The 12,531-nt window shown below is 37.0% G+C and overlaps 1 protein-coding gene across 13 annotated transcripts in view; it reads right to left on the bottom strand.

The window, feature by feature from the left end:
* The window catches only part of IKZF2 (IKAROS family zinc finger 2), a 160,046-nt gene that overhangs the window by 147,126 nt on the left and 389 nt on the right, over positions 1 to 12,531 (bottom strand). For 2 of the 13 annotated variants that reach the window (XM_064484990.1, XM_064484995.1), the window contains exons 1-4: positions 12,073 to 12,278; positions 10,845 to 10,911; positions 9,258 to 9,306; positions 8,322 to 8,429 (exon numbers count right to left, since the gene is read on the bottom strand). In XM_064484990.1, coding sequence (XP_064341060.1) covers positions 8,322 to 8,429; positions 9,258 to 9,306; positions 10,845 to 10,847 — 160 coding nt within the window. In that variant the 5' untranslated portion in view covers positions 10,848 to 10,911; positions 12,073 to 12,278. The other 11 variants (XM_031451827.2, XM_010992479.3, XM_064484991.1 and 8 more) reach the window with 11 other exon arrangements.

The following is a 12,531-nucleotide window of genomic DNA, read 5'->3' as shown; positions in this document are numbered from 1 at the left end:
AACCAAATGACCTTTGCTACTTTACTTTATATAGGTCAGTTCACAAGAACAAAATAATGTGGTCAAGTCAACTCGATTCGTATCCTGTGTTAGGTGGTTGGGATTTTCTTTGTTTGTTTTATTTTCAATCAAAGTATAGACATAAATTGGCATTCCAATTTTAAATATCAGTTTTGTAAGCTTGTTCAGTGTGAGTCAATCCTGAGATATGGAACCACTCTAAATGTGCTGCTAACCAAGTTTCAGAACTTACAGGGCTGAGAGCCAAATCCTGCACATAAAAGAATGTCTTGGGAAAACGTTATCCTGTGGAAACCAATTTTAGGAATCAGTCGTATTTTCATCTCTGTTTCATTGTGCTCCTTCAAAATTATACACTTTTGAAGAACTCTCATAGGTAAAAGGTGAGAAGCAGTTCATTTATCTACAATGGCTATAAATCATGGTGAATACATCATTCTTCTTTGCTTCTAAATATCTCAAATAAATTATGAATTCATTTGGACCTTGAAAGATAACATCCTCTCCAAAAGAAATACCCTAACATAACTTTTGTGCCCAAGCATTATCCACGCATCACACAAAGTAAGTGCTTAATAAATGTTTGCTGGTTCAATAATTGAAAGATGAAAAATCTCTCTATAGTGAGTGCTGAATCTCCACATACAGGAAATCTCAGATAAAGTCATTTCCATCATTAACATTCATTCGGAATTTCATGGTGTCTTGGGGTGTCAGATCTTACATTTCTAAAATGGAGTTCTATAGTAGATATTTTGAGGAAATAGATGTGTTAACTAAGATGCTTTCTATAGCACTTTTCCCTCTAGGTTATTTTCGTCCCTAGGGGCACAATATTATAAACTTTAAAATAAACTGAGTACATGCCAAATAATTTTCAAATAATATATATCATATTGTATATTTATCTCCAAGTTTTCAAAAAGGCTTTGAATGAAATCATTAAATACTTAGGTTATTAATGTAATAGAACTGGATAATACTTAGAGAATAAATTATTCTTCATATATTTTAAATTATATATTTATATTATAAGAATTAGGTCATAGAATAAAGACAAATCATTACAGTAGAGGCATGGGTCTGTATGATATACATGAGCCTTGTGTTTTTTTTTAAAATATAACCATAAAACTTATGATATTAAATATACCACAAAATTTTACAGAGAAGGGCTGGCATGTATAAAAATCAGTGAGTCAATCAATCAACTAATCCAACTTCTGAGATGAGCATAAAAGAACATTAAGCAAAGACAGTTCATTAAAACCTGTGCTCATACATTTCAAGACAGAATTTTGATTTAATGGGGCAATTGCGGAAACAAGGTCACTGATCAAATGCTGAGAACTACTCAGGGAAGAATTTTTTTAGGAAATCCTAAACTATTGTTAAAGTAATACGGGAGGGAAAGTAACTAGACCACAAGCGACATATTAGATTTCACTAATTAGGAAAATTCACACTTCTGTCTACTCTATCCTCCTGCCTGATTGTTATCCTCTCCCAAATTCCACAGGTGCTTCAAACTCTGTATACAGACTTCAACTGAACCAAATCTTTTCCTGGAAACCTGTTTCAGTATTTTATATCTTCCTTGATGGAACCTACTGACATCTAGGGATCATCGTCATGAACTTTTTCCTCTCCTTAACCCTAATTATCCTCCAAGTCCTGTCCACTTAAAACTATTAAGTATTACCCAAATCCTTCTCTTCCTTATAATCTCCACCACCACCAGCTGTTATGACTTCTCACTCTGTCATTACCACAGCCTGTTAAAGAAGCCTCCAGATTGGTCCCCATCCACAATCCCATGTCAATAAAAAGGCTGAAGTCATCTGCTTTGTTCAAACTCTATGCTCCCCTGAAAATGAAATCCAGGTTTCCTCGTATACAAGATACTCTACCATCTTGCCCTGGTTAATTCTCCAGAGTCATCTCTGGCCTCAAATTCCAAGACTCCAACTTTACACTCCAGAAATACCAATCTGCTTGTATTTCCCAAAACATATCATGTAACTTCTCAGCTCCCATTGTGGGTGCATCTGGTGAGCAAGCCTTCTCCTTCTCTCCTAAATCCTATTCACTGAATAAGTCTCAGCTTAAGCAGCCTCTCCCTCTAAGAAGTCTTCCCAAACTAGTAGCGCCCCTCACTCCCCATAATAATTAGAACACCGGGCTTATCATACAATAATGCCCTGTTTAGACGTCTCTTTCAAACCAGAGCGTGAGCTCCAGGAGGATAAGGACAGTGTATTATTCACCTCTGGATTCACCTTACAGTGCCTGACACATAAAAGATGGCACATAAATATTTGTTGAATTAATCAAGTAGAACAATACAGCAACATGTCAAATGCCTGAAAGTAATAATTATATTTTAAGCTTACTTCAAATTTAAAACACCTAAACTATTACCCTCCCAAATGCACAATGAGCAACAATCAGGCTTACTACTTGATTAGGTATCATCAAATGAGAATTTATGGTACTACTAGCAGCATCCAATAAGGTGAAATTTTAGACAGAGGTTTTCAAAAAGAAGAACTGATTCTAGATATGCATAGGTTACTCTATTAAGAGGACTATTTCTTTTTTCATTCTTAATGACTGGTGCCTTTGGAGCACCAATGAAAAGTAATTTTCTCTGCATATAGCCAAAAACATAAAACTAGGCTCAGGAAGGCTGAAACCCAATACAAAAAATTTCTAGCATATAGATGAATTCTACTTCTTTCTTAACCAAAATCTTCATAGATGCTTCAAATAATAGAGGGGTTTTTTTCCTTCAACTTTTACTCTAAATTATTAGAAATGCCTTTCTCCATTCCATGAACCTATGTAGTAAAATGGAAAGAGCAAAGAGACTTGAATTTCAAACAGATATGGATTTGGTGGGGAAAAACACTTTTATGAGTCATGGGTTGATGTAAAAGCATCTTGACTGCTCTGAGTGATAGCAGCAGTGATTATTTACTGGATAATTGCATGTGTCAGGAACTGTGCTAAGTTTTTTGGTTTTTGTTTTTTTTTTTTTTTTGCATGTATTGCCTCATTTAACCTTCACAACAGTCCACTGAGATGGGTATTGTTTATCCCCATTCTACAGATAAGGAAACTGGAGCTCAGCACTGTGAAGTAACATGCCTAAAGTCACACAGCAAGTTGCTGGCAAAGCAAGAACTAACACATGCCTGCATAACTCCAAAGCCCATATCTTTAACCACTTGCAATCTACTGCTTCTGAGTTTTCTGTATTGTAAAACAGAGTAACTACTTCCTTCACAGAGCTGTGGCGGAGGAGACTGAGTGAAATAATATGGATGCATCTAGCATAGTGCTGGGCATCCTTTATATACTCAATAAATTATGCCCCTCTTCTTTCTCTCACTCCAGTGCTGATTAAACATTTATAATAAGGGAAATAGTTCCAAAATACACTACCGATTTCAAAGCAGAGATATTCTGTGTCTTGATTAATTCACAAAAGGAAAATACTACCCAATCAATAAATATATTTTATATAAACAGATATAAAGGGAAAAAAGCAAAGAAAAACAAGCAGTCTACCTCATTGTCCGACTGTGACCCTGCTATTGATCTTTCAGAACATTATAAAATCAAAATATATCCATATTCCAAGTTAGGAGAGAAGAACATGGGACCCAGAGATCTCAATTCATTACGGCTTGAAGGAAGACTCCCAGTAGAACCTAACAAATCATGTTACATCCGTTTTTAATGTATTTCCAGTGGAGAAGACAAATTTGTACAAAGATAGAGGCAATAAAAATAACACTTCTACAGTAAGTTGTTTTGTTTTTCCCAGGCAGACATTTACTCTCCGAAGCAGCCTAAAAAGATGCGGGGGCGGGTGTGGGGGGCAGTGCAGAATGAGGCACAAAGGAAAAAACACAGCAATTTTGCTGTTACTTCCCTGCTCACACATACTTCCTTCAGTGCCTTTTTTCTTTTCTTTTGGTACATGGCCGTGACACTTACCTTTGATAGGAGTAAAGAAATCAAATCAAACTTTTTAAAGAATTTTCCTAACAAGTAAAACCTAAATGTAAGGTATGTGGGGTATATACACAAACTGAAGCACTACAGTTCAAAACAGAATGAGCTTTTACATCAAGCCCATCTGGTGTTATATTAGGGTGTGTCCCATGGAAATCCAACCAAGGGTGACTGCCAAACCAAGCTACAGACGACAACTCAGAAAGCTGGTGAGTCCCGTAACATAAGCTATATTTTTAAAAGTGCATTAGAGCATCTGCTTAACGAGATTATCTGTTATCACTCCACCCTCTTAATAATCCTATTGTACTTCTGTAATACTGTTTTTGTCACTAAAACATGGGTCAGTACTGGACATGGTGGGCACCCTGGGATTATGACGCCATAGAGAGATATTAGTGAAGTGATCTAATTCACCCACAAGGTAATATAAGTTTCATGTTCCAATCCTGACAACTTTATCCCTCTGCTAAGGTACCTAAGAGGTCAACTGATTCCTTCAAGCCTCCATTTCCACACAAGAAATATAGAAATCATAACATACTTATGCTTCACTAGGTTCTAAAAATGGAAGCTAGCTAAGGAAAAAAAATGAATGTGAAGTACTCTGAAAAGAATAAACTAGATTCCCTGACCTGATTATTGGTCAGAGTCTTGTAAAACTAGAATTACTACTTCGTCTAATTCCATACATGCCACCTGGCCATCAAACTGACTGATAAATGGTATTGACTGCAAAGTTGATCCATGTAAAGGTATTAAAGTAATAGAAACAAAATTTGTGTCACAATGTATTTTCACATCATTAGCTATCTCCAAAGAAAATTTACCTACTGGCATCATAAAAGTAGATGATAATAAGAAAAATAAGATTAATTACAATTTTTTGAAACTTAAAAATTTTTCAAAAGAGTGAGCAGCAGGTACAGAACAATTTGAAACTGATACTCAGGCAACTATACAAGAATTGGAAATAAGCTAACCCAGAAACCGAAGGAATCACAAAATAAGTCTCATCTGATGGGCTGAAATACAATACAGATTATTTTTATATTGTCCTGTCTGAGTTGTCTGTCTCAGATTCTTAACTTCCAGGTTCTATTTTTAAAATCACTTAACACTGTGTATTTCCAGTAGCCATCAAGGCATATACTGTCATCCCTGACACCAAAGATTGTCAGCAGACTCAATATGTACACTAATGATCTCAGGCAAAAATGCCCATCTTCTTATCAAAGACAGCCTTATTCCAGAAGAAACAGTCTAAAGTTCTCTAAGAGAATTCACTCGGAAACATAGGAAGTAGTCATTACAAAATGTTCAGATCACTAATACCTCTTAGTTCTTTTGAAGATGATCTTACCTGCCGAATTTTTTTTAAAACCAAAAACTGTCAGGCATCGTAACATTTTTAGTTCTCTCCCAAGTCACCAGTGCTCCCTTCTAGCACTGTCAAACAATGATAGCTGCTGTCATTATTTTTCATACAATGGCTGGCAGCAAGTTGTACAGATGCTCTTCATCTTAGAACAGTCATCAAATAACCTAAACAAATGACTAGGACCTCACAGTAAAACTGACCACTTTCTTAAAGCCAAAATAAGTGGGCTATCCCATGCACTGATACTTCACTGCTAGAATGATAGCTATCTTATAAAAATCAAAGGTTTTAATTCTTTTATTTTTCCTAAACTGTTTCAAAATAACTTTCTCCCTCTTACACATATGTTCCTGTCCTCTCCTTGCTGCTACGAAGGCTACCTTTTTCCATCATAAAGGTTTTCATATTTACCTTTGGCTCTAATACTTTCAATCAAAATTGCAATTCTGTTTTTGGAAGTAACAGCCCTTTAGGAAGACTATTTGAAGATATAACAAATGTAGAAAATACATAATTCTTTTCATATAATAAAGTCAACAATGCATACAAAGGGATTTAGGACAACTCGTGATCTCAGACACAAGTGATTTGACAAGTCACACACGCACAAAAAATTATTCCAAGTCACAGAAAAAACATCTGAGTGACCGATTCTAGGTCTCTTGTTCTAATTAACAGACAAGAGTCCCTCTCCAGCACTATTTGCTTTGGCCATCTAAAATGCTGGTGTGCTCCTAAATCTAACAGAGAAGAAAAATGGGTATCTTCTCCATCTAACACCTAAGTGGGTAACCTAGATACTGTAAATAGAGGCTACATAAAGGATACAACAGACAGCTCTGAAGTGAGAGCCAAAATATTTAACCTGCAACTCTTTGGGAAAGAACATGAAAACACGTGCAGCTTAGCCGAAAACTATACTAACGTGAAATTGCTGCAGGCTAGTAAGTTAAAAAGCAAAACAAAACAAACAAATCCTCTTTACCAAACATAATTTTACTGCTGTTGGGTGAGAAAAACTCAGATGGCAAAAGTACAGTTCTTATTGGTTCAAGCTGATCATGCCTACAACTCTGCAATGTTTATTTAAAATAAATGAGTGAACTGCCTTTTGGAAAGGAGTACTTGCAAAACCAAAATCAAGTTGACAAATAAAGGAGCTAATTAACCCATTAACAAGCATTTTCCTGCTGATATTCAAGTGGCGGCTGGGGAAGACAAAGTCTGATTAACCACTATTATCCACCCCATATACTCAATGTTTCTAGAGCCAATAGCTAAATAGTAAGCTAACAGAAATTGCGTATCAATCTATCTTAACTCTCTAGGAAATTAAATGAAAATTATCTGAGAAATAAAAATCTATTCTACTAAGGACCTAGTAACACTAAATGTTAAAATATAAAAATTGTACTCCTTATGTCGCAAGAGTAGTATAGCTTTCATCAAAGCAATACCCAACCAGCAAAAAATAAATTAATGCTACAAGATCCCTTACAAGAGATTAGCACTATAATTTAATATACATTCCCTAACTATTCATTCTTCTTTCTCCATGACCAAGGAATTTCAGACTGCTTCTAGAATGAAATCTTCCTAGGAAGTGCTGCCCATTAATAAAAATTAAAAAAAAAAAAAAAAACTTTTGAGTAAGGAAAGCAAATTCATAGTTCAATCCAAATTTCAAGATAATAGATAGAATCACTCAAAGTTAATAAACTGCAAAATGTGTTCACTAGTACTCTATATACTCTTGCTTGTAATTCAGAAGTCTTAACTACTCACAAAGCCAGTAGCTTTATAAGAACGTCCAGTTCTGAAAATTATAAGAGGAAAGTGGAAAGAAAAATTTGTTCTCTCAGGATAATCAGAATTTGCTCATAATTCACTAGATGATTCAGATTTTTTGGTTATTAAATCTTTGTTTAAAAAGGAAAGAAAATGCCTTTCTTTCACACATCACCCAAATAGAAAACTTCTAAATTAAATTTATTTATAATGTACATATAAATTATAAATGTATTAATATTTACATGTAAGTCAGATGTCCTTTTTATATAAGAATATAACACATATCAAAGTATAAGGAAAACACAAGATTTCAAATTATGTTTAAGTAAGAGTAACAGAACATTTGCACTTGTAACTTTTAAGACATAATTAAGAGAAAACAAACCGTATTTTTAATATTTTGTCTCTGTCACTGACAGCATGTAAGTTGCTGTTTTATTACTCAAAAGCAATGTTTACTACATCAATGAATGACCCTTTATCAAAAATAGCAGCCAAAACTGTCTGTTCCTGCAAGTTCAAAACATCCTTCCAAATTTTCTCAGTTTTTCTCTGGACAGTCTAAAACAAAACACTTTCACTTTGTCAGAGAAATGGATATAAACAAGCTCCACCAATTACACTTTACTTCCAATGCTTTGGAAAAGAAACTTTCACATGTTTAAAAAAATAAGTAAATAAAAAAGCAAGTAACACTGCAATTCTACCACTGCTTTCTGCCAAGGCAATATAAAATTATTTCTTCCTTTTTTTTTTTTTACTATGAAGAGTCCTTTGGAAGTGACGTGTTTCCATATTTTTTTATCCAACAACAAAAACAAATCGTCATAAACCTGAAGACAAAACAATCACCAGCAAAGCCTCACGTTTCTTACCTGATACAGGTAAGCACCAGCTCCCAAATGCCACCTTGGGGTAGTTCAGACTAGTAAGCAGACTCATGTTTTATGACACTAGAATGAACAGGAATAAATCTGTGTGGTTCTTTCTTTAACAAAATCTATAGCAGCAGCTACACCACAATGTGAGAGGACCCTACAGACCTCACAAATTCAAGTCTATCGCTAGAGAAATAGGGAAAAAAAATCATAAAATGAAGACTTACTGCTTGTCATGTGACTTGGTGAGGCATGCTGTCCATTGGGTGTGCTTGAGGTGAGGTCAATAGCCATGTTGGAGTGCTCCCTTTCAGGTGAAAGCTCATTGTCACCTGCTTTCACAAAATAAAATCTTTTGGTCTCTGCTCATTGTCATCTCAAATCTAATTACTAACTTTGTAATCAGAGAGACAGAGGCATGCCTAGCCTAGACATTTTAATGAAATACATTGTTCCCTGAAAAGAAACTACAAGGAAATATCATTTAGAAATACATAGGGAACGAATGAAATGACGAGAAGCCACAACCAACCCACAATAAAAAAAAAAAAAATGACAAAATTTCATTATCACAATGATCTTAACTGTATAATAAAGGCGAGCAGAGTAGTTGATTTCTAAAGTAGTTTCAGTTGGGGAAAAAAAGTTTTCTTTTAACATCTAATCTAATCATTAAGCAGACAGTATTTATAATGAGCATTTCCACAATGCTGGCTATCAGAGAGTTGGATGTCTGAAAAGAGAGTTGGCTAAAAAAATGTCAACTTAAGGAAGCGAATTCTCTTACACATTGTGTGTCTGAAAAATTAGGTTACAGAGTAGTAAATATTTAGCACACTCCACATTAGTAGACATATATGTAATCTGACCTGTTCTAAACTTAAAGTAAGTAAACGAAAAAAAAAATCAAGTAGGAAAGTGCTGATCTGCTAAGCTACTACTGATTTAAATAATATCCTTAACAGAGCAAGTATATACCTATATTTCCTTGTTATTTCACTTCTGTGCTATTTTCTCCAACTCACTTAAAAGGTGAAATTGTGAACAGATAAAAAACAAGAGTACACAATTCTTGATGAAAACTTCAAATACAGAAGTTAAAATACAGGTAACACAAACATAATTTTATTACCAATAACAGACTCATGAAAATGAATACTTACACGTTATATAGCCATCGATAGCCTCTGTTTCCATAGTCAAAGTGCAGCGCTGCAATACAAAAGATTATACCCTTAACACAATGATTCCTTTCAGAATCTGCCATTAAATGCTTAACTTATTTGAAGCTCCAAGCAGTTAGCCCATGTTGCTGCCGCTGCAATGTGTGCCCAAGAAACATACTACGGTGAACTGTATGTGCTCATTTGCAAGTCACTGAACTCTTTCTGCAAATGATCTGATTCCTGCTGGAGATAGGATAGGAAAGATAAGGGTGCTGTGAGATGGGCTGTGGCAAAAAAAGGAATGACTCTTTTCATCAGAATTCACTTGGTTTTTAAGAAAAAAATAGGAAGGGGGTACACCTCAAATGTGCCAGCTTTAACTGGGATTGGAGTATTTTACCATTCACTACTTCCCACAATCAAGCTGCAGTTTGAGGACTTCCCGAGTATACAGATAGCTCTATTCACAATTGTTGCAAGTTGGTTCATCATGTTCTAATAGGGATGGGGGGAGGACAAACAAACATAAGAAAACAAAACAAAACAAAAACACTTAGTGCCCAAGTATGTCTCGAAGGTTTCTGCAGCAGTTACCCAACTCCTGGGCTTGTATTGACATTTTAGCCAACCCCAAGTTCTGTGCAAGCACCTGTTCAATGTAACCTTAATTCCCTGCCAGACCGTGGTTGGATACTAATGCCGAGCCTACTTAATGCATTCTGATTTTGAAAAATTCATAAACTTTTTTGCTGCAGGGAAAGGCATCACTTTTTTAAAGTTTGGGGAATTATCTTCATGCACCAATGACACAAAACAAGAGCTTAATTCTCAGAAACAAAAGTAAGTGGTATGAGATGACACCCCCTAGCTTTGATTTCACATAATGAAAAGATCGATAAGCTAACCATATTCTTTGAAGAAGAAAGTTTAAAGAATTGACATGTCCTGAGAAGATTTTTACTTATCTTTTTTCCCTTTGGCCCTGGTCCTTTTTGCCTTTAGTTTCAAAACTCTCACTGCACCAGCAGCTAAATTATTCACAATGAGCCATTTCTGTATTGATCGCCAAGTATATTTAGCCCTGGCTCCTGGAATTTCTCCATTACTTACTGGAAAACAGGCAGCTTCACTTCTTGTCTCCAAAACCACTTCCCTTCTCCCTCCCCTCCCCTCCTTCACCACCACTCTCCCTACCCCCCCAAAAAACTTTTCTTTCTTTCTTTATGGAATAATCAGATCAAATTCCCAACTCAGTCACTACATAGCACTTAAATTTCAACCTGCTGTACTGTTATCAAATTCTTTCAAATTATGATTACATAAGGCTTTAAAGAAAGGCATCCGTAAAGTTTCAAAGGGGAGCAGGAGCAGTTTCATTCGGATATTTTACAAATGAGTTTTATCTCTTTAAAAATGTACACGTTTAACACATATTAAAAAAGAAACGTCAGGGAGAAGCGAAAGAAGTCTGCCCCATCAGTGAAATGGTTATTAACCGTCAGAGAAGGAAAGAAAGGAAAGGAGAAAGAGAAACAAAATGTACATACAAAAGAAATTGTCCTTTGATTAAAAAAGATTCATCACCATTTCCAGCTCTGTCGGGAGATCTCAGCTTCTTCTAACCCCTCAAAGAGGAGGTGACAATGTCGGGCTGAAGATAAACGGAGAGAGAAAGAAAGAAGTTTTTTGTGTTTCCCCCTTCTCTCTTTCCCTCCCTTGCCCCCTCCAAGCCAAGCCCCCTGCAGAGTTCAAGGCGAGGAGGAAGGAAAACCACTTTACAGGTGGGTCATTCCGAGCCCAAATCCAGCAAACAGATCGGCTGATAAACAAAACCAAGAAGTGAGAGAGAAGGAACACCCCCCTTCTCCTCCTCCTCGTCTCACCCCTCCCCCTCGTCCCTTTGGGATGGTCTAGTAGGAAAAGTCACTCAGGAATGGCACCACGTACTTTCAGGAAAGAAGGGGTAAAAAAAAGACACACACAGAGAGAGGTCAGTCAGTGCTACAGCAATGCGATTAACAAGAACAGAAAAAACTTGATCCACCGGTTCCTTAAGAATCGACCAAAAGCTAAGACAAGAAAACTGAAAGAAAAGGGGAGGGGGGGGAGTGGGGAGGGACAGTCAGGGAGAACCCAGCAAAGAACCTAGGCCAACTTCACAGGACTGTTTTTCGCCCTTGGCCAAAAAAGAAAGAAAGAAAAAAATTAAATCTTAATTTCATCTTTCTCCCATACCAGAACTGTCAAAGTGATTTAACTGCTGCCTTTTTACGTGTCATACCAGATTTTTGTTGTTGGTTGTTTTTTTTTTTTTTAATTCCAACAGGATCTGGATATTACCTTCTGTCTGGACAGCTGCAATTTATTCCAGTCTACCCAATCTTTCTTGGAATTCAAGTTAAAACAAAGCAAAACAAGCCCAAATCCATGACAGCTATAGAAATGAGAACTGATTAATCGATTAACATCCCAGAAAAAGATTATAAGGAGGGGACGATAAATTAAAACAGAAGACATCATCTTCAACCAGATTCCCTAAGCGTCCTTTACAGAAATCATTATCCTAATCATAACCACAACCCATCCCTCCCAGAGAAAAATATCTATAGTATTATTATCATTACTGGTTAACAGCAACAAGTCATTTGATCATATCACAGTGCAAAACGAGATGATATATAATTACACTTAACTTTGAAAACACTCCCCCCCTTTGCAAATCAGATACACATATTTATATATAATCTATGAATCAGAAGACAAATAAAACAAGAGCTGTTCTTCACCACGCAAAAGCCAAGCGGAGATTTACCTCAGCAGTGCATGCAGTAAAATAATCCCATCACCCTTTTGTTTGTGTTTACTGTTAGTGTGTCCTCTCTCTTTCTTTCTTTCCTGTGCCTAACGTGTGTTTGTGCACTGCAGTTGGTGGTGGAAACTAAGGCAGTGGAGCTGTAGCTAAGGGTAATCCTGTTTTTACTTCCTCCATCTTCAGCGAGGAGCAGGGTTAGCCCGGGACAGCTGGTCAAACCCCGAGAAACCGATCCGCCGGAGCCCGAGCACATCTCCCCCGCCGGCCGGGCTCGCGCAGACGCCCGCGGGCGGAGGGCGGGCTGGCGGTGGCGGCGGCCGCGGCGGCGGCGGGCGGCCGGGCCCAGGGCGCGGGCGGGCGGACGTGCGCGCGCGCGCGTGTGTGCGTGTGTGCGGGGCCTGGGCGCCTGTGAGTGTGTGTGTGTGTGTGTGTGCGTGTGCGTGTGTGTGTGTGTGTGCG

Source organism: Camelus dromedarius, chromosome 4 (genome assembly GCF_036321535.1).
Source record: "Camelus dromedarius isolate mCamDro1 chromosome 4, mCamDro1.pat, whole genome shotgun sequence".
NCBI lineage: Eukaryota > Metazoa > Chordata > Mammalia > Artiodactyla > Camelidae > Camelus > Camelus dromedarius.
This window is presented reverse-complemented; position numbering and strand designations above follow the sequence as displayed.